The sequence below is a fragment of the Limanda limanda genome, chromosome 1 (assembly GCF_963576545.1).
Source record: "Limanda limanda chromosome 1, fLimLim1.1, whole genome shotgun sequence".
In the NCBI taxonomy this organism is placed as follows: domain Eukaryota; kingdom Metazoa; phylum Chordata; class Actinopteri; order Pleuronectiformes; family Pleuronectidae; genus Limanda; species Limanda limanda.
In genome coordinates this window covers 20912749-20934656 of record NC_083636.1, presented here as the reverse complement: position 1 = coordinate 20934656, position 21908 = coordinate 20912749, and the positions used below count along the sequence as shown (strand labels likewise).

The 21908-nt window shown below is 45.1% G+C and overlaps 2 protein-coding genes across 4 annotated transcripts; one reads left to right on the top strand and one right to left on the bottom strand.

Moving 5' to 3' along the window:
* The first annotated feature begins 689 nt into the window (after window positions 1-689).
* Window positions 690-10015, top strand: itih5 (inter-alpha-trypsin inhibitor heavy chain 5). Its single transcript, XM_061073933.1, has 14 exons — window positions 690-999; window positions 1086-1130; window positions 1731-1894; window positions 2598-2699; window positions 3237-3472; window positions 3561-3730; window positions 4026-4142; window positions 5498-5669; window positions 5783-6092; window positions 6983-7659; window positions 7783-7836; window positions 8704-8820; window positions 8916-9293; window positions 9531-10015. Exons 1-14 carry the CDS (start codon window positions 892-894, stop codon window positions 9788-9790), a joined length of 2910 nt encoding a protein of 969 aa, XP_060929916.1. The 5' UTR covers window positions 690-891; the 3' UTR covers window positions 9791-10015.
* A 371-nt stretch (window positions 10016-10386) lies between these two features.
* tmem110l (transmembrane protein 110, like) lies at window positions 10387-20399 on the bottom strand. 3 transcript variants are annotated; one of them, XM_061079137.1, is made up of 9 exons: window positions 20045-20399; window positions 16796-16844; window positions 16291-16386; window positions 16085-16206; window positions 15273-15385; window positions 13733-13816; window positions 13518-13649; window positions 11860-11997; window positions 10387-11710 (listed from the first exon to the last, which is right to left on the bottom strand). In XM_061079137.1, exons 1-8 carry the CDS (start codon window positions 20202-20204, stop codon window positions 11866-11868), a joined length of 888 nt encoding a protein of 295 aa, XP_060935120.1. In that variant the 5' UTR covers window positions 20205-20399; the 3' UTR covers window positions 10387-11710; window positions 11860-11865. The 3 variants fall into 3 exon arrangements, with proteins under 3 accessions (XP_060935120.1, XP_060935113.1, XP_060935127.1); XM_061079130.1 differs by having other exon boundaries at window positions 10387-11997; XM_061079144.1 differs by lacking the exon at window positions 20045-20399 and adding an exon at window positions 16980-17411 and having other exon boundaries at window positions 10387-11997.
* Window positions 20400-21908: the final 1509 nt, after the last annotated feature.

Here is a 21908-nt window from a genome sequence, read left to right as displayed (position 1 = left end):
ATGGGATGTGAGCAGTCACTGAAAAACAACAGAGTAAATGCAAAGTGTGAATAAAGGAAACAACAGATCAATTACCTGAAGACGAAGTTTTTCAGTTTTTTTTAGTTGTAATCATTTCCCTTTGATTATAAAGCTTTGTCTTGTATAGTTTAAATGGTAAAAGTTAGAGGGAAACTATTAAAATGTGTATTATTAATTATGAGTGCAGCTCATTACACTTTATGGCAGTGGCGTGTTGCCTTCAGTTGCCTCCTGTAAACTCCAGCTCCTGTGTTGCATGAACTTCAAACTAGAAATACATTTGTTCAATGCTTTTCTAACTCTAATATTTTACGTGTACGTGACTTTTGGGCTCAGATCAGCCAACTAGTGGTGAACAAAGGTATTTATCAGATTTTACTGTATTGTATTGCTTTTTTTATTGACTGTTAATGCTTTAAAAATACAGTAAATTACTTTTATTAAAAGCAAGACAAAGAAAGTTGAAATCCATAAATAAACATATTGAGAAATTATGGATTGATTTAGTGTTTTTTACAGGAACAGGGATTATTCAAGTGCTTGATGGTCTTGAATGTTAAATGCCTTTTAATCCTATGTGAATAATATAAAAAATACCCATCCTATTGCTGACTGTGTATTTGTATTTGTTTTCTGGTCTTTACGCGTAATAACAGAACAAAGCAACGACGCCCCCTACAGGCAGCAGCAGCAGCAGCAGCAGCCTCCAGAGCTCTTCATCCTCTCTCCTCCGGTGGGGGGGCGTCCTCCTCCTCCTCCTCACGCCGTGTCACTCGCTCCTCCGGCCGGTCACTCCGCTCCGGAAGCTCGCTGAGACCCGGGGACATGTCTCATTCCTGCTGCTGACTTTCCACGGAGCAGGACGACGAGATGCTGCTGCTGCTGCTCAGGACGCTACTGGTCTGTGCCATCCCCGGGGCACTGGCACAACTGGGAGAGGAACTGGATTTAGACTTGGCTGACTTTGATTTGGACATTGTAAGATTGTTTGTGTGGCTCATGCAGGAGTTTGGACTTTTTGGATTGTCCCTCATGTGTGACCTGGTTCCTTTTTGTCCCCACAGAGTCCGCGCAGGGTCCCTCGACAGGTGAAAACCTTACTGACCAAGGTAAAGTCAGATTTACAGCAGATTCCAACCTTTAGTTCAGGAGTTAAAGGTTTGGGTTCGATTAATTATTGTTTTATTCTACTTTTAAAATACAATTTTAATGGAGAGCAAAGATAAACAGACTTTTTAAGATATTACTCAAAGGGATAAACAGCACATTTCTGTCCCAATTTGGCACAGATGATAAATATTGATATATTGTGACTTTATTGTGACTTTATTCTGAGTTTATGGTTTGATCTATAGAGGATTTGACCCCCTGACATAAAGAAAACATTTAAATATCACAAGCCCTATGATCCAGAATGCATGACCTACTTTAACTTATTAAGAAGTGACTTTTCTCTTCCCTAACTTTGGGCGTGACGCACAGATGTGCAGCTGTAATGCGCTGGATCACAGCTCAGGGGGAAAAAAAAAATCCCTTTTCTGCTTTATTAATGCCAAAACAGAGAAGTTCAGATTCCCTGAGTTGAGATCATCTCCTGAACGACTCACTTATCAATAAGCACAACAGAGACACGTAAAACCAGCTCGTAGCATCGGAGCCAGATTCCGCCTCCAGGTCCAGGTTTAATGTTCGGACGTTTTGTTTTGCAGGAAATCAAACCTCACATCCAGGAACTCACCATCAAGACCACCATCATCTCGCGCTATGCCTTCACCGCGGTCTACTGCGCGATGCTCAACCGGCACTCGGCCGCCAGCGAGGGGGTCTTCCACTTCCAGATCCCCGCTGGAGCTTATGTCTCCAACTTCACCATGTAAGAGTCTCACAGGTCTCACAGGTCTCAAGAAGCCAACAGGAGCTGGAAGCAGGAGTTCATTAATAAGATGAGCAGAGCAAAGATGGGAGTGTAGAGGAACCGGGGAACTTCCTTATTTTAATCTTATAGAAATATACTTCTGAGGAGTTTTCAGCTGCTGCAAAGACACACAAATCCTACAGATCAAAGATGGAGACACAAGTTTTCACTGCACAGTTAAGATCCAACACTTTATGAAAGTCCTGCTCAGGGGTTCTGGCTCATGACTCATTGATTTGACACTTTTGACAAACCCACAGTTTGAAAATAATCTTCTTTCATTTGAATGTAATGAACACTTGTTGTTATCTATAAGGTTTGGCAAGATTTAGAAATTGTCATACTTACAGTCAGTTTTCAGTCTTATAATTCAAAGAGCTTATTAAAATGTAAAGATGTAGAAGGAAGGAAGGAAGAATTTGAAACTTATTTACTGGTTGGAAGGATTTATGATGTTTTAGTTGCTGTGGAGATGTGAGTAGAAAGACTTTTATTCTGCTGTTAAAATCCTCACAGTGACTGTAGCTCGTTCAAGACTCGTACCCGTTAAAACTGGGACCAGCAGGATTACTGGCCACAGATTGAGAGAAAACCCAGTTGCACTGCGACAATAGGTGGTCCTGAATCTCCTAATCCTCGACCTTTGACCCCCGTGAACCAGGATCATCGGAGGGCGTGTCTACCAGAGTGAGGTCAGGCCCAGGGAAAAGAAGGTCAAGCAGGACAACGGCAAACCCAAACACAAGGAGTCAGGTGACGCAAGGTGAGAGAAACCTGAGTGAGCGTGTGTGTGTTTTTGTGTGTGTTTGTGTGCGTGTCTGTGTGTGTGTGTGTGTGTGTGTGTGTGTGTGTGTGTGTGTGTGTGTGTGTGTGGCCACTCCTGTGGACTGGCGTCTCCTCCTAATTACACAGCAGCGCTCGCTCCCTCTAATATTCCTATTTTGCAAACACATTGATAATACATCATCTCCAACCGCCACACAGAGCCTGTGTATGTGTCTTTGTGTCTGTGTGTGTGTGTGTCTGTGTGTGTGTGACCATCACTGCTCCTCCGAGACAAAGATGTCATATAAATCTGATTTATGGAAGAAGTGACATCACGTTTCCAGTCGTCATGAGAAAAGTGACATTTCATGAAAAAGGAATTTTGTGATTCACTCACTCCACTGAAAAAAATAAAAAATTTCAAAAATTTCAAAAGCCAGGCAGGTTCTACATAATCTCCTTATATAACACTTACGTTCAAACTGTTCCTTTAAAACCCAAGTGTTCTCAAGTGACCACTCTCTGCTGCCTCCAGCTCTGAGCCGGAGGTGGAGGTGTTTAAAATGGCCGTCAGCATCCCGGGGAGGAACCGGGCCGTGTTCCTGCTCACCTACGAGGAGCTTCTGCAGCGCCGCCTGGGACGCTACGAGCACGTGACCAGCCTGCGCCCGCTGCAGCTGGTCAGCCGCCTCAGCCTGGACGTCACCATCGCCGACCACTCGCCGATCAGGGACCTGGAGGTGCTGCCGCTGCGAAACGGCAAAGCACCAGGTACGTATTCCAAAGGGAACCGGCCACAGTTTATTTCTGCTCCTAGCTCACGACACACAAACACACACTTCCTCTCTTTGTGCTGCAGCCAGGCCCGAGCCTCCCATCACCACGGCCATCAAGCACGAGAAGAACGTCTGCAGGATCACGTTCAGCCCCAGCATCGTCCAACAGGCCAAGATCACGACCAACGGCCTCCTGGGAGACTTCGTGATCCGCTACGACGTCCAGCGAGACCTGGGCATCGGGGACATTCAGGCGAGAAACCGACAAACACACAATAAACACACACGAGTCAGAGTTTGGTCTGTGAAGAAGCATAACACAACACATTTCTCAACCAGCTGCACACACACACACACATACACACCTGTTACTCATTTCTCTGGCGTACTGCCACCGGCCTCCCTCCGCTGCCAAACTCCTCTCTCCGTCTCCACAACAGATTTCAACCAACAAATATGCACGACTCCTGAATCTGATCTCACGCTCCGGCTGCGTCTCCTTCACCTCATCTGTCTCTCTCTTTCTTTTTCTCTTTCGTCTCTTCCAGGTTTTAAACGGACATTTTGTCCACTACTTCGCCCCCAAGGACCTGCCGGTGGTTCCCAAGAACGTGGTGTTTGTGATCGACACCAGCGCCTCCATGGTGGGGACGAAGATCAAGCAGGTGAAGCAAATCTAGAGAGCGGCTGTTCAATTAGAGCTTCAGCAGATGTATCACGTATAAGTTACGTCCATTTCCTGTGAGCTGAGGTCAACGTCTCCTGCAGATTAGTTTTAATCCATTTTCCTTCCTTCACTGACGTCATAAGTTTCTCATCTTGGACGATTTTATTACAATGAACATGAAGGAATATGAAACTTGATATTTTCGGCTTGTGAACACGATCTCTGAACAACACCTTGAGGGAATCTCTTCAGATTTGGTGCAAACGTTCACTTCAAACTCGAGGATGAACTGATTAGGATTTGGTGGTGAAAGGTCAAAGGTCACAGAGGTCTCACAAAACCTTGATTACAGGTTTAAAAAAAAGAAGGAAACAGGAAAAGGCAATAAAAACAAACTGTCGGAGAACAGGAGTGACTCATCACATTTATCATTTAATGAAGTTATTATTAAAACATGATAATTGAAGATTCTGTTTGAATTCAGTGTAAATTGGAGACTCAGGGGAAATCTGATACATTTTCAAACACTCCTATTTCCTGTTCAACAGCAGTTTGCTGTCATATCAAGCAGGATCTCAAATGAGTGTAAAGGATCAGAAACCTGACACCCCCCCCCCACTCCCACTCTGGAATATCAATATCAGACCTTTTCCCTCCGTCTGCAGCAGCACGTCAATCCCCCGGCCGGATCCGTGCAGCTGCCACGAGACGAGAGGAGAAACAGAAACAGAAACGACGGAAGAAACCGAAAAAACAGATTTTCGTGGAGAAAGACAAAGTGGAAAACGCGCAGCACAAGGCGGCGCTGTGAGGGAGGAAGGTCAGCGGCGATGGGGTCATGGAACTCTGGAGACAACGGCACCCTCGACCCGCTGATCCGTCCCCCCCCCCACCCATCGGGCCGCAGGAACAGAACAACATGTGTGTTTGGATGCGGCTTCACAATAGAAGGCTTCAGCCCGCGGGTCTGACCTCTGCTGTACACAGCTCGTAGAGGCATCTGTAAACCCCCCCCCCACCCAGCGCCAAATTATATATCGCACCCACGCTCAGGGCTGCATCGAGCACAATGTGAAACTGCAGGACAGGAAGAAGCCTTTGTGTCGATGAGCCGGCAGCGTGAAAATCAAACTAATGCAGGAGAAATACAGAATTCTATCAAAGGAAACTTTTTGGTGAGAAAACGTTTCAGTTACTGTTGGAGCCGAGTTTCAGGAGCAAAGCAAAGATCTGAGGACTTCTTAATACTTTATTCTGATTTGAAAGCATGAGAGGAGTCAATTAAGGCAACAAAACAGACAAAATATTTATCCATTCTGTCGTGAAATATGAATGTCTGTCTCCCCCCTCCAGACGAAAGACGCCCTGCTGACCATCCTGAGGGACCTGCGTCCCGGAGACAGCTTCAACTTCGTCAGCTTCTCCACCCGGATCAAAGTCTGGCAGCCGAGTCGCCTCGTTCCCGTGACGCCGCTCAACATCCGAGACGCCAAGAAGTTCGTCTACATGCTGGTGCCAACGGGAGGTGAGACTCTGATGTCCTCATCATCACTCAGCTGTTTGTCTATAATAAGTTCCCTGTATTTCCATAACCATGATATTTTCATACGAGTACCAGTAACACTTCTGGACCTGCAGGTACAAACATCGACAGTGCCATCCACACCGGCTCCTTGCTGCTCCGCAAATTCCTCTCAGGCCCGGACGCCGGCCCCAACAGCGTGTCCCTGATGATCTTCCTGACGGACGGGCGACCCACAGTCGGGCAGACGCTCTCCACGGCGATCCTGGGGAACACCCGCTCGATCGTGCAGGAGAAGTTCTGCATCTTCACCATCGGGATTGGAAACGACGTGGACTATCGGCTGCTGGAGCGCATGGCGCTGGAGAACTGTGGGATGATGAGACGCATCAACGAGGAGGCCGACGCCAGCGCCATGCTCAAAGGGTGAGAGTGCGTCTGCTCCGGTGGGGAATGTGGGAGTGCTGCATCTGTTTTCTGACTCGCTGTAAATATTTCTTGAAAGATGTCTGCACATTGCACAACCCAGAAAATCACGTGTCCCACAACTCACATACTAGAAACTTCAGATAACAGATAAATAACAAAGCCTTGAGTTTTTAACTTATACGATGACGGAACTGAATATTTCTTAAAGTAAGTAATTCACGTCCAGTTCTTTGCCTCTTCTAAAAAATCTGATCCACCTCTTATTAAGCAATTAACTCAGCTAATCCCTCCGTCATGCCCGTCTGACACGAAACCTCCATCTCTCATCAAGCTGCGGAGGAACGAACTGTGCAAATGTGCCGGTGCTGACAACAGACCACTTTAATCAACTCCACCGTGTGACGGCCACAGTCCACAACAGCCTCCCTCTTTCTTTCTCTTACCCTCAGCCCTCTTCTCTCCCTCTTCCGCACCGGGGCACACAAGGTGTTTGTTCAGTGGAGCAGGAATGTGAGCTTGTGTTGTGAAACCTGCGTCTGAGTATGTACATGGAGTTAACAGATAGACTCTACAGATAATAACCCTCGTCCTGCTTGAACAAACACGCTGGTCGAGAGGTGAGGAAGTTTACTGCGGCGTGACAACACGGACTCATGCACACGCACACAGAGAGGACACAATCCTCTGAAGTGGGATTGCGGTAGCTTAAAGAAAACAACAGGGTTTAAGGCCGAAGGGCGGTTTGCTTGGATGAACACGACTTCTGATGAAATCTGGAGTTACTCCCTTGTTCCCTTCCCTCAATTTACTAGGAACCCTGATTGTTACCTTGCTGTTCAACAGTATTTAAACACCTGTGTAATAATCTGCTGCTCGTCTCATTCCAGGTTCTACGAAGAGATAGGAACTCCTCTGCTCTCGGACATAAGGATCAACTACACCGACGACTCTGTGCAGTACGTGACTCAGCGTCTCTTCACCAACTACTTCAACGGTTCGGAGATCGTCATCGCCGGGAAGCTCACAAACCAAAGTGCAGAATCGCTCCACGTCCAGGTCACTGCCAGCAACAACGACAGGAGCATCATCCTGGAGACCGACGTGCCGCTGCGGCACCGACAACTAGAGACCGAGAAGCATGTGAAAGAAGCGAGGGCAGCGATGGCGGCTGGAGCTAAGGCCCCGGGGAGCGCACAGGGACTAGGAGTCGCTCTGGGTTCGATTGCAGAGGACTTTGTGGAACGTCTCTGGGGTTTCCTGAGCGTGAAAGAGGGGCTGCGGTCGCGGCTGCTCAGCCAAACCAGCAAAGAGCGGGAGGACCACATTCACCAAGCCACCAACCTCTCCCTGACCTACCACTTCCTCACGCCCCTCACCAACCTGGTGGTGGAGAAGCCCGAGGTCCTGGCCGACGGCACCATGGCTCCGGCGCCCACCATCAAGCCGGCGTCCGGTGAGACTGTCTCAGCTGCCAATGAGCTGCCGAGGGACATCGAGGACGAGAACTCAGAGGCGTCCAAAGTGAAGCCGGGCAGCCAGACCTCATCTCCGAGCAACACAGTTGGTGAGGTTGTCGGAGAACACAGGGGATTGAAACCTACAACTTCTCGAAAACTAGCTTAGTAGTACGGACAAATAAAAAGTCTGTTTGACTCATTGCATTAAATCAATATTCTCTTGGTTGCAGGTAAAGTCGAGAGGAGACCAGCCAAGAAATCCATCACCGTCTCCAAGACATCAGGTGACTCCGCCTTCTCTCTCCCGCATGTAAAAGCACTTCTACATGTTCTCCTGTTTCATCTCATCTGATAGACTCTGAACCGTGAAGGAACTTTGAGCAAATATACAAAGTGTTTACCACAGTAAAACTTTAAAGAGAAGCGGGGGGGGGGGGGGGGGGGGGTACAGTAGACTCTCTCTGTGTGGACAGCCTCTAATTTGGATGTTCCTCAGACAGCGAGAGGTTCAGGGATGTTTGTGAGGATGACCTGGAAAGAGGAAAGAGCATGCAGGGTCTAATTGAAATACCAGCACAGGTCCCTACATGGCTCTTTAAACATGCAAGTGCGTGTTCACGGCCACACACACACACACACACACACACTGTGGGTAGAAGGCACAAAGTGGATGTTTGTGCATGTGTTATACAGTAAAGAGAGGGACCCCATCAGAGGCAGTTAGTGAGGCCTAATGACCCCGTCATTACTCTTCCTCTCTCATCTTCATCGCTGCTCTATTCATCTCAGCTAGTTCTCACAGGCCGGAGGACAATCCGGCTGAAGATAAAGTAAACTTAACCTGAGGTGGAAGCCCTTAGAACATCTGACAACTCTGCCATGTTGACTTATATCCTGCAACCACATCTGTATCTCCATACTATCCAGCTCCATCCGTCTGACTATAGCTCACATCTCTTTCATTCACACTGTCTAATGAATTCCTTCCCTTATTTTACTGTTTTAGTCAGAAATAAGTCAAATTAAATGAACGCGATGCTCTCAAATGGGACATTCCACTTCCCTCCACCTTCAGACCCTCTTGCTGTTGCTTGCAGCTAATGCATCGTCTCTTTTCCCCCCCTCGTCCCCTTTGACTCCCCCCCCTTCAGCGGATGGCGACCCTCACTTCGTGGTGGAGTTCCCTCTCAGCAAACTGACCGTGTGCTTCAACATCAACGGTGAACCTGGACACGTCCTGAGCCTGGTCTCTGATCACAAGTACTCAGGTAAGACTCATCAAAAACAAATCATAAAAGAGGTATCTTCACTTCAAGGTCTAAACCATGTTTTACTTTGGTGGGGGTCCACTCCCGTTCTGCAGGCGTGACAGTGAACGGGAAGCTAATCGGCGCCCCAGCTCCACCAGGCAGCCACAAGCAGCAGCGCACCTACTTCAGCACCATCATCATCGTGGTGGATCGTCCCAGACGCGCCTACATCGAGGTGACCCCGAAGAAAGTCATCCTGGACGGGCGGGACCGCATGGTTCTGCCCTGCCACTCCACCGTCGCCGTGGACAGCGGCGTGCTGTCCGTGTCCATCGTGGGAAAGTCCAACGTGACTGTGACGGTCGGAGGGAACATCAGCTTCGTGATCCTGCTGCATCAGTACAAGAACCCGGCTCCGTACCAGAGGGACCATCTGGGCTTCTACATCGGAAACAGCAAGGGGCTGTCCCACAACTGCCACGGTCTGCTGGGTGAGCATCGGGTCTCAGAGATGTTTAAATGCAGTTCGAGATGCATTTCCTTTGTATGTCAGTCGGCATAGAGGCCAAAAGGCTCTGCACACTTTAATTTAATTAAAGTTAAGCAATAAAGCAAAGATTTCTTCCAGCAGACCATCATAAGCCTACATTTTCCTCAGTGAAGTTTAGGTGACCAAAGTTCTGTTTAACTCTGAAATAACGTGAACCTCTGATATGTCCCACTTGCAGGTCAGTTCCTGTACGAGGACGTGGGACTGGCCCAGCTTCCTGCGGGGGGGGACGTGAAGCCCTCTCAGGTGCTGAAGGTGAAGGGCCGCTCTGTGCCCGTGGTGCAGAAGAGCCGACGGATCTACAGCGGGACGCAGAGCGTGGACTGCTGGTTCGCCAGGAACAACGCAGCCAAGCTGATCGACGGCCGGTACGAGGACTACCTGGCGCCGCACATGTTCGACACGGGGGACTGGCCCCACGGGACCAACAGCGCGTGAGGAGACACGAGTCAAACGCAATTATTAACTCCTTTTACCTTACATCACATCACGTAGATTCAAAACCACAGGTTCCAACCATCAAGACGTCACTTCTCACTTCTCCTCGCCCACAGTCGTCCCTCCTGAATATATTTTTTTACTTTTTCTAATAGAAATTCAATGTTTTTTTAATACAACCGACGTGTGATTTTTAAAAATAATTTTGTACTTGTAAATAAAATATTTAAAACCCACATTTTTTCAGGCTGGTTTGTGAAGCATAAAAAACACACAACCAGTAAAGATTGGTCATGCATGTTTGCACATAACACGCACGTCAACACATCTTAAACTGGGCCTGAAGATCACATCTGGTTACCAGCGAGGCCGACCCACGTAACTAACCCCTTGTCCCAGCGCCAGTGACGCCATGCACATCTCACACACACACACACACATCACACACAGACACAGCTCCATAGTCCTCCCTGTCATCAGCCGGAGGTCACAGGGCTGCCAGCCCCACCCACACAGGTGTGCTCCGACCAGGTCCCACTCAGCTTGTCTGTCATCGCCCCCCCCCCCGCCGCAGGAATTCAACACCAGACCACGAGTTTGTGTGTCAGCCATTTTATTCATCGTACAGATTTAAGACATACAGAAGCACCGTGGTTCGACCCGATGACGACACTTAAGGGACGTGCTGTGTGCGTCATTTCATTTATTTAAAAAAAAATAAAAATACAGAAAGCTACGTTGGAATACAAAATAAATCAAGACAGAATATACGGAATATGTGAAATCTATAAATGTAAACAAGTAAACTGACATGACGATGATTAATATACAAAAGTCACTTGCTTCGATTCAGTCGGAATTTAAAACTGTAGTTTGGCGACGACTCGGAAATTTCTCCCGTTTACATCACACACACTAAAAAAAAATCATTCTATTCCACTGTCACCACAGATCAGAGCACAATATATATAAAGTCAAATACTTATATAAAATATAAACAGAATAAATAAAGACATGTGCCACGAGTTGCAAACAGCTGCTGCGTCCTCCCACAGAGAGAACTCCCACGAGGGAGTAGAACATTTCATTAGGGACAGTTCTGTATCATTTTAGAATAACTTTTGTGTTTTAATATTGACAAAATGAAGGAAACGTCTTTAGAAGAATCGTTTCCCATTTTGTAAAATATGTATTTTTGAGGAGATTAACACCATTTTACTCACATCTGTATGATAACTGGTTTATGGACGGAGCCACACCAATTTACAGTCTTTATGCTAAGCTAAGCTAACCCGCTACGTATTTAACAGACTGACACAAGAGTTGTTTCGATTCTCTCATTTATATCAAAATGTTTAAATACTCATTTGTCTCTTAATTTTAGACTTAATATAAGTGACATATTTTTCTCAAAATCTTTGCTAATCTCATATTTTCTTTAATGGTTCCTTTGGTTTTGATTCATGTATATTTTGTCATTAATTAATTGTCACACAGACTCAAAATAAAACTGTGACTTGGTCCTTTTCTCCACCACTGAACACTTTCCCACATCTCTTATCTTTAAAAGCAGCAAAGGAGTAAAACCGTGACTATAAATTACACCTTCGTTAATAAAAGGCAGATTTGAGTGATTATATTTGATTGAGTAAAGCTTTAAAGCACTTTTTGATATATATGGAAAAGATACTTCACTTAAAAAAGTCCCCGTTGTGGAAAAGAAGGACGGATTCATTTGACTTCCACGTTTGCTTTGCCCTGCGGCTGCGGCTGGATAATCTCTCCTCACATGTTCAGATGTGGTCACGCTCTGAAGCCGCGCTGCAGCTGAGCGGAGGCAGCACGGTGAGAGGATAAAGAGCTTTTTAAAAATCCCAGAATGCAGTTTGATGTTCATGCATCTACAGAGCCGGGCTCCACCTGTAACGATTCACACCTTTAGTGCAGAAGAAGAAGGCAGCTGCAGTGTTCACATTCGCACGTTATACGACCTTTAGTTGCTGATATTTAGACTTTTTATTTGGGCTCCTAAGTGTGAGTGGACAGTGGATGGATGAGTCGGACGTCACCTGGTTTTACACCAGCACCCAGCTGGGTCTTATTGGTCCCCCTGAATAATGCACACTGGGGACTGGGCCCTCATCACCGGGCTCCTCCTCTTCCTCCTCCGACGATGTCTCATCCGTGTCCGTCTCGGTCAGCAGCACCTGAGAGAGGACATCGTGTTAAAAGAGTTTGTCTTTCACATATTAAGAACGCAGCCCAAGATCAGATATTTTAACAGTGGAAGTCCTGGTAAGATTTCAGTGCACTGCTGAAAGTTCCGTTTTTCACGTACAGCTCTTGTGCTTTATAAATATCCTTGCACTTGCAGCACTTGCTTCTAATGTGCTTTATCTTTTCTCTTCTTTTTCTACTTATTATGTTTGTAAGAAAAGTCAATTCCTCGGAAATATCTGGGATTTGCATTTCCATCCTAAAGTGGAAAAAAGTCCCTTGTAGATTCTCTCCAGCAGCAGGGATTCAAATCCCAAAGGAGACAAATTCCACATGATGTTAACAGCCTGATAAACGTCCATATGCTGCTTTATATAAGAGGATGACGTGAGGGGAAAAAGATGTAAAGACAGATCCTATGAAGAGCAGAGCAGATTCAGTGCTTCTATCTCTGGGAGGCTCTATTTGTAATTATTGCTTGATATCAGACCTCTGGAGCTCAAGAGCCTCAGATGATCAACAACAGCATTGTGGCCGTAGCTTCCACACACCCCACCTCCCCCCTCCCCTCTGAGACCTCATCCAAGTCAAAGCCCCTCTGTCCGCTGTCCTCCTCCACTCCACTACTGCTTTCCATAGCATCAGCGCGTGGAAACTACTCCTAAATGTCACTTTTATTCCCAAAGAGAAGGCTTGATTTATCGCGGCCTGGCAGATGACCAGCGGCGAGGACGAGAGGAGCGAGGGACAAACTCTCTCATCCCACTCAGCACCAGGGTCACGCTCCCTAATTACAAATTCTGTTTAGAATTTCTTTGTCCATGTTTCTGTTTCCACACAAACACAGAGAAGATGAGTCATATAATATATATTTATATATATATAATAATAATGATTCGATTGTTAAAGCATTGATCAATTATATTAATATTATCCAAGTTACTCCAGGTGATTTTTCAGTATGTTGGAACCTTTTTGTCATTCGGGTGAACTGAGCTTTTAAATTATTTTCATTAACAGATCAGAAAGACATCTTTAAAGCTCCACACAGAAAACAAACCACTACAGAGAATTAAAATCGATTTTAAAGGAATCTCACATTCTCTCAACTCCAGGGAAACGAGACGAGACAGAGACGAGGGTCTGACTCAATGTTTCTTGGAGCGAATTCATCTGCGTTTGTTTCTCATTTAAACAAGTGTCGAGAGAGAAAAGCTGTTCTCTGTGTGTGTGTGTCTCTGTGTGTGTGTTCATCCCCCACAACAACAGGTGCAGTCGACACCCAGCGTGACTGTGTGGTCACTTCAACAATCATTTTCATATTTTCACACACACATTAAAGAAGTTTCCTTCTCATCATCAAAGACGGAAAAAACGTATTGAGTGGGAACAGTATTAAAACGTTATTGGACTAAAGAATCAAAACATGGAAATCTGGTGTGAACCTAAAGCAGCTGCTTCGATTCCCCTGGTGATGAAAACCCAGAACCAGCCGTGACTGGTTGCTCACCCGTGACTCCTCGCCGTCCACCCCCGGCGGCGAGTCGGCCTTCTGCACCGAGCTGTCGCAGGAGTCGTCCAGGCCCTTCATCGTCTTGTACTTCCTCATCATCAGGCTGTCCACCACCCAGAACATGATGGACTGCAGGGGGAACCAGAGAGACCGGGGTTACTTACGCTGCACCTTTTTAAAATAAACTAAAAGATGATAACAGTGAAACTCACGTTGACGATGAAGGGCACGATGAGCATGACCAGCACCAGCTCCAGCTGAGGGTTAGCAATGTAGCCCAGCAACACCTCCTGCAACTAGAGAAGAAGAAGAGAAACATTTAATTTACTTTTACTAGGGCTGGGCAAGTTAACTCGTTTTAATCGAGTTAACTCAAGTGATGAGTTAACTCGATTAATTATTTTATCTCGCATTTACTCAGGTTTGATTATTTATTGTTTTATTGTGAAAGTCAGGCTTTTATTTTGTGAAAGTCTGTTGCTGACTGCTGCGGAACCGGAAAAAAGAAAATAATTGGCGGATAAACAACCATGGATAAGGGTACGGAGCTTTTACATGGCCATTTTTATTTTAAAGTTCTTCCAGACGGCGGAGTCGACAGAACCAAAGTAATTTCTAGCCACTGCCAAGGTGAATTTTCTTATCACCGGAGTACTGCCAGTCTAAAATATCACCTAAATGCAAAACACACAGTTGATATCAGCAAATCACTCAACGAAACAGCGAGCGGAGCGAGGCCTCGATAGACTACGTTAGACGCAGGGAGGAGTATACATTTTTCATAACGAAGAGGATAACGTTAATGCCCTGGCAGTGGCATTGAGCTTTAATTTTGTATTTGCTTTGATAACATTGTTAAGTTGAGATTTACACTGAATATTTTATTTAACTGCTACTGTATTAAATGCTGATGTTAAAAGTGTTTGCACAACAAATGTTATGGCACTTTCGTTCATATGGCAGAACATTGAAAATAAAATTGCTCTATACACTACTTTTTAATTCATTATTGGATTTTGCGTATACAAATGGGATTAATCGTGATTAATCAGGGAAATCATGCGATTAATCGCGATTAAAACTTTTAATCGTTGCCCAGCCCTAACTTTTACATTTTAATTCCTAGATAAATTCTAGGCTTCAATAAAAAAGGTTAGGGTCCAGATTTCAGTGAAATAACTGGGAAATGTGCTTATTTGTATTTCAACCATGAGTTTTATAAATATTGTGAATAAGTTCTCCTTCCTTCATCATTTCTATTATAAAATTTTAATAAACATGTCCAGCATCTTCATAATCCTGCTATTTATAATCACAGTTTACTTATGATCAAAGACAGTGATCACGATATCTAAACAGAGGAAAAGTCTCCAAAACAACACAGAGAGCTTCACTAAACATAACCGTTTCCTACCGGGAACTAAAAGAACAAACTGCGCTTTGATTCCTTGGGAACTGTCGCTTTGACGAGGGAAGATCCCAATAAACAAATATGATCCCTGATGTCAAGCAAACAAACTTCTTCAGATGCACGAGCACAGTGTCAATGTTTCCATTACAAGCAGAAGAAAAATCATGAATCATCCCCTGCTTGTTTATTCTGGATAATAAGATAATAGGACCATGAATATAAGAAAAAACCGTCCCAGGCCAATGGGATTCTCTCTGTTTCAGGGGTGTGATAACGTCACAGGAGGATATTTTTCCCCATCGGCCCTGAAAGCAGCACTAACACCAGAGCAGCATCTTTACCTTGGACCATCCGGGGACGAGCAGCACCAGGCTGATCGCACCTTTCTCCAGAACCATGATGAGCAGGTAGACGCCACACTGACCGAGCCACGCCGCCGCCTGAGGAGGGTCGCCTGCAGCAGGGAGGAGGAGGGGTTTGATAACAGCATCTTAGGAGTCACTACCTACATTCTAATATAAATATGGTGTCAGACATTGGTTCAACACCCTGGTATCAGTATCAGGGTGTAAAAATGTATCCGGCTCTAGTGTAAACAGTGTTTCCTGCTATCCACTAAGTCAGAGGTGTGTTGTGCAGGTGTCCCAGCTCAGCAGACACAAAGGAGGACAAGTCTGTCATTAGACAGGAAGACGAGGGAGTGGGACACACACACACACACACACACACAAGGGAGTGGGGCACACAAGGAGAGAGAGTGGGAGAACCACTATCTACTGTTCACACCTGAATCAGCTCATCCTAGATGGAATTTAATGTATACACCTAAGGATTTCTGTGACCTGTGTATCTGAGTCAGGGTCAGAAGATCTGATCTGAGCCGCTGACCCTCGGAGAGAAGTGACCACGTGGTGGATTTAGGGAGGATGTCAAAAGAAAAGCCAGAAGAGTGAGAGAGTGTAATGATCAGTCTGGAGTTGATCCGTCTCTGAAGCCACTGGGAATGTGTTCAGCAGCTGGTTCCTCCCAGTCTGCCTCCAGCTGCACTACACCGACCCCTGGTGGATATAACCTCAACTGCTGCTTCTTCTGTCTGAATCTCAGTCAAAACATTTGTCAGTGTTAGAGATGAGAAGAAGAAGAAGTCACTGACCGTACTCCCCGAACATCAGCAGCGTCCACTGCTTGTACTCCACCAGCTTGGACACGCACTTGATGGCGAGCCAGATGACCAGCATCCCTAGCGTGGCGTCGAGCAGGAAGTTCATCAGATACCTGCGTTTAAAAAAGCAGACAGAGGAGTTATTGTTGGGACGTCCCTGATCCTCTCACCTCATCTCATCACCGAGTGAGACTCACAGCGAGCAGGGGTCCTCTTCGGTGAGCGTGGAGAGGAAGACGTTGGCAAAGTGGATGAAGAGGGCGCCGATGGCCTGTTTGGATGTGTCGTAAAACCTGAAGAAGATTCAAGGGAAACACGTTGAATGTTAATTTCAAGGTTAGGGTTGAATAGAACAATAAAACAAGGACTCTGTTTGTGTTTATTTAGCATCTCTTAGTGGTAATTTAGCATTTCTGTGTCATCGTTCTGTGTCTCTTTGTGGTTATTTTGTGTCTTTCAGGTTGTTTTCAGTCTAATCATAGTCATTTTGAGTATTTTGTTTGTCATTTTGTGTGTTTTCATGGTCATTTTCTGTGTCTTTTGGCAGTTTTCTGTCTTTGTGATTTGTTTTATGATCCCTGATAGTCATTCTCTGGCCTGTGCGTCCCCTGACAGCTGTTCACTAACTCTTCCTGACATGTAGGACAGCACGATCAGTTAAAAACAAAAGAAGAGTAAAGAGAAGAAGGAAACTTCTCTGACCAGATCCTCCACGGTCGTCTGATCCCAACAGGCTCGTGGAATCTCTTCACTGCAAAAACAAACAGGAAAGACGATCGATTAGTCGATAACGTTGCCGTCAGACATTCATCCTGCAGAACAACAACAGTTTCTCTGCAGCGAGTCTCAGCAGAGGAGGAACGATGTCAGATTTAAAAACACATACCATTACGTATCATCCTTGTTTCCACGACCCCCCGCCCCCGGGCTTACGGTGAACAGACGCCCACTGTTCCTCTATCTCACCATCTCTCAGGGCCGGAGAATGTGACCTTGCATGTGAGAACAGGATGGAGACGTGTCCTATAGACGTGCTTTACACGGGCAACTCTTTTTTCTAGATTGAATTGATTGTTTACTTATATTCTATTAAATGTTTCCCTCTTTTCAAACTCTCAATGGAAAGTCTGAAGGTGTGAAGGTCGACAGACGGCGGCAGCGACACTGGGTGTTCAGCCTCTATCTGGATTGTGCGAGTGTGGGAAGAAGGACGCGGCCTCGAGGACGAGCGTCCTCAGCCGACAGACGCCTGGTGCGGGCGCCGGCTGTGACGTGGCGTTCACCGGTGCCGTGGTCACAGCTGTTTGGACTGCGACTGCTCTGCTGTACTCAATTAAAACCATGTAAATACGAACAGATGCTTGTGAGTTGACCAAGAACAACACTTGCATATGTAAAGCAGGGGTGGGTGGGGGGGTTGTGTGTGTGTGTGGTATCGATTTCTCTACTAATCAGTAAGTGAGCGGAGGTTAGAGCTCATCGATCTCCCCCCCTCCCCACAGCCTCAAGGCCTGGCCCAATTCTGCATCTCTCCCCCGCTCCGAGGGTTCAGCTGCTTGATTAGCTGCACTGACCTTTTAAAGACGACTCAGCGATTATTAGATCATACAACATGCATCCTTAACTGGATGTACTCGCATTTTTATTCGCGTTATTCCCCCTGAGGCGATTATATTAGTTCACAGCAACGAGAACCTTTAAAATTCTTTGATCAACAATGAACAGGAGACGGCAATGACATCACAGTCAGACGCGTCCTAACGAGGCCTCGTGACACCGACTTTCTGCCAAACGCTTCGTAATTTTAGAGGATTTTGGTTGAAGACGTCTAATTAAACTGTTTTCAGACAAGCGTTAAACTATAATCTCCTGAAATTAACTTTCTAAACTGGAAAGAACTAAACAAAATGAAAAAGAGGAACCACACACAAAAGATACAACAACAAAGACTTGGAAGGACGATGAGATTTAGGAGTTTTGGGTCATAAGTGTATTTCATACTTTTCATCCTAACCTCCTCCTTCTGCCCCCCCACCTGACCGCTCAGGAGATTTTCTGTGTTGTTACGAACACGTCTAACTGGAGAATCTCCTGAAAGACAAACTCTGGAGAATGTCAGGACCTCAGTGTGTGGATATTGTCCAGGGTTCATGTCTGAAAGCAGTGGTGGAGGTTTTCACTTCAGCTTTACTTATCTAATATTACGATGTGAATGCACAGTCTGTGTTTTGTTCAGGAGTTTGATACTAAAATAATCATTGGTATCACGTTGTTTGTGCGTTTCTTTGAGGGGGGGGGGGCAGGTCCTTTTTGCCTGGGGCAACACTCCTGTTTCCATGAGGCATTGAGGTTAATCAGGGATCAAGAAATTACCCCATAAACAAAAGGAAAACTGACTAAATAAACACATTCACAGGTTTTCAATTCAGACAAAATGAAAAATAAAGCAAATATAATTCAGTCTTGGTTGAGTTTTGGCTCTGGTGTGACATATTTTAAACTAAGGACAACTGGCAGCTGAATGGTACCGATGTTGCAGAAGTATAAAACGCTCACTGAGTCAGCTGCCTCACAGTCACAAGATTATTGTGCAGTAAATGGTCTTTGTTCAGTCTGGAGCACAGAGAGCTTCTAGTTTCACTGCAAACGCAGAAACTAATGTGCAAAATATCCTAACTTATATCTAGATTAAAGTAAATTAGACTCCTGATTACAAGAAGTCATTAAAATCCTAATTAAATCCTCTGAGGCTCATGTTTCTTCAAATGTGTTATGACCCTGAGCAGCAGGAGACAATGTTGAGTTTGATGCTCATTAAAATGTTAAATCCCTGAATGTGTAGATTTTATCATGAAGTTAAAGGAAGCATAGGATCCAGAACCTGCCATTCTGCAGACTCTCACCAGACTCCAATTAAAAAACATCTCAATTAGTGTTGCTGCCTTGCTTGTGGCACAAATTCCCATTTGGTAGAGTAAACATCAAGCATTCGCGTAATATGAGTCTCAACGGGGAACTCGGGGTGTTTATATGAGTCACGTGCAAAACATAATTTCATCTAAATACACAGCTGAAGTAATTGTACACGCACATCGCTGTTGTGTATTGTGTGGCGGCGGAAGCTGAAATTTCCTTAGAATGCGTGAAATTCACATCACCTGACATCAGCCGAGATTACAAACAGGAGTTTATTGATTAGATGATGTTTTAAAATACGTGGGTTTTTATGTATATTCACGCCATGAAGCAAGCGAATGTTTAATTTGCTTATTTGTCAATGGGGTTTGGTTTGCGAGGTGATGGGGGGGGGGGGGGTCAAACATCAACAGAACTCCACGTGGAAACCGTGACCTTTAACGTGCATCGGACACGATCAGCTGTGAGGAGGAGGAGGAGGAGGAGGAGGATGATGATGATGATGATGATGATGATGGCGGATCCTTTATCGCGTTGGCATCAGCTAATGGTGCTGGACCACGACCGAGGTGGCAGCTGATGATGGATCCTAACTGGCGGCAGTGGACCATGACTGTGGACTACAGTGGATCCGATCCTGATGCTGGATCCTGATCTTGCTGGCTGCTGACCAGAGACTATGATTGCATTAGGACTACTTGACATAATGTATTGAAGTTATCCTTCAAAATGTTTACCCTCATCGATGCTGCTAAAACCTTTATCTTGATGTTTTCCTTCACTTGACATCTGTTGCACTTCTGTCCGTCCTGGGAGACGGATCCTCACTTGTGTCTCTCTGAGGTTTCTACGTATTTTTACCTGTTAAAAGGATTTTAGTAGTTTTTCCTGACTCTTGCTGAGGGTAAAGGACAGAGAATGTCACACCATGTTAAAGTCCTATGAGACAACTTGTGATTTGTGAATATGGGCTATACAAATAAAATGTGATTGATTGATTGATTGGTTGATGATGATGATGAAGGTGGAACTCACGCATCAACGTGCTGAAGGCCACCGCGGCCAGCAGCGCTTGGACCAGAACCCCGAACCGGTCAGTCAGGGCCCCGTTGTCGCAGCCGTGCGGATTCGCCTTGTTGATGTCCGACATGTTGGACACGTCCTGAAACCGCTCGACCACAAGGGAATCGAACATGTCCACGTCTCCTCCCCCGGGTGGGCCGAGTGTTTCTGGAGCTGGTGGAGAAAACGAGCCGACCCCACGGGATCTCTAACTTCAGTCAATGAGGACGTTTGTCTTTTTGTCTCTTCAGTGTTTCCAGATGTTTGATGTCCTCAAGAGACAAAAGCAAAAAACCGCTGCACCGAGGATCGAAGTCACGTCCATGTCCAACACGAAGACAACAAAGTGTCAAAGAGACATGGAGATCAAATGGCTTCCGGTCCGGGCCCTTCACAATAAAAGGCTTAAATAGAAGCTGTCATGTGACACGTAATAATAAGACATGGGACATAAAACAAGAGCAAAGGAAAGAAACAAAAGTTAAAATAATGCACTCGGCAAAATGGATATATACATAAATATATAGTTAGATAAATTAAATTTATAAAATAAAACAATCATATATTAATATAATTTAACAATAAAGCTTAAATAACGGTAAGAGTGCTAAAATAGTGTTGAATGAACACTATATCAAAATCAAGAAATTAAGAATAAAATAAAAATAAAAATAATGAAATAGAGTGACATAAAAGTTGATATAGAGGAAGAGGAAGGTTTTATTTAGTTGACTTTTTAATTTTCCAGCTACTCTCAGATCTTCTGACTCACCGAGTTGGACTTGACAGAAATATGGGTCAAATAAGAGTGAGTTCTTATTTTGGGGTGAACTATCCCTTTAAACCAATTTTTTTTCCTCCCGTTTTATTATGTAGGAGCCGTTCTCTGACTTCCGGTTAGCTCTCCTCTCGCTTCACGCCTGCGCTGCTCCGCAGGATTCCTTGGGAGAGGGGCGGGGGGGGGGGGGGGGCGCCTCAGATCCTTTGTGTTTGGGTCAGTGGCACCAGGTCGCGCGTGTCGCCGCGTGCACGAGGGCACCCGGGCCAGATCTCAGCCGCACGTGAAGATGCGAGGAGCCAGACTCTTAGATTCAAGGTCGAAAACACAGAGACGCAAAGACTCAGACCCAGAGATTCTGTAGTTATTGTTAATCACTAAATGATCTGGGCAGAGCCAAGATGGAAGATGAAGCTGTTGGATATTAAGAATGGACAGAACAATATGATTTAATAAAGATATTATTGAAAGTAAAGTAGAGGCTACAAAACATATGGACTTTTATTTTAAAAAAGCGTTTCTGTGCAGCTGTTGCCTCTGAAATGTCTTTAATTAACACTAACTGCTAATTAATCCGATTAAAGAAGGAGTCTGTGCAGGAACACGTTCAGATGATATCACTGAGTTTACTCCTGCGCAGACACACACACACACACACAAACACACACACACACACACACACACACACACACACACACACACACACACACACACAATGGAGGGAAGTTGAGACACAACATCTGAACAAATCATTTTAAATTCTAATTATTTAGGCTTGATTTTATAGACTTAAAAACATGGTGGCTTTTTAAAGGAATATCTATCCATCTATCTATCTATCTATCTATCTATCTATCTATCTATCTATCTATCTATCTATCTATCTATCTATCTATCTATCTATCTATCTATCTATCTATCTATCTATCTATCTATCTATCTATCTATCTATCTATCTATCTATCTATCTATCTATCTATCTATCTATCTATCTATCTATCTATCTATCCATCTTCAACATAAGGCTCTTTTATCAAATAATGCACAAGGGCATTATTT

What these genes read in the sequence shown, in the direction of transcription:
- itih5 (XM_061073933.1), top strand. Translation starts at nt 892, where the DNA reads ATGCTGCTGCTGCTGCTCAGGACGCTACTGGTCTGTGCCATCCCCGGG. An exon ending in TGGGCATCGGGGACATTCAG is followed by an intron (nt 3,731 to 4,025) that starts GCGAGAAACCGA and finishes CGTCTCTTCCAG; the next exon opens with GTTTTAAACGGACATTTTGT. An exon ending in CATGCTGGTGCCAACGGGAG is followed by an intron (nt 5,670 to 5,782) that starts GTGAGACTCTGA and finishes CTGGACCTGCAG; the next exon opens with GTACAAACATCGACAGTGCC.
- tmem110l (XM_061079130.1), bottom strand. Translation starts at nt 20,204, where the DNA reads ATGTTCGATTCCCTTGTGGTCGAGCGGTTTCAGGACGTGTCCAACATG. An exon ending in GAAGAGGACCCCTGCTCGCT is followed by an intron (nt 16,207 to 16,290) that starts GTGAGTCTCACT and finishes TTTTAAACGCAG; the next exon opens with GTATCTGATGAACTTCCTGC. An exon ending in TCGTCCCCGGATGGTCCAAG is followed by an intron (nt 13,817 to 15,272) that starts GTAAAGATGCTG and finishes CTTCTTCTCTAG; the next exon opens with TTGCAGGAGGTGTTGCTGGG.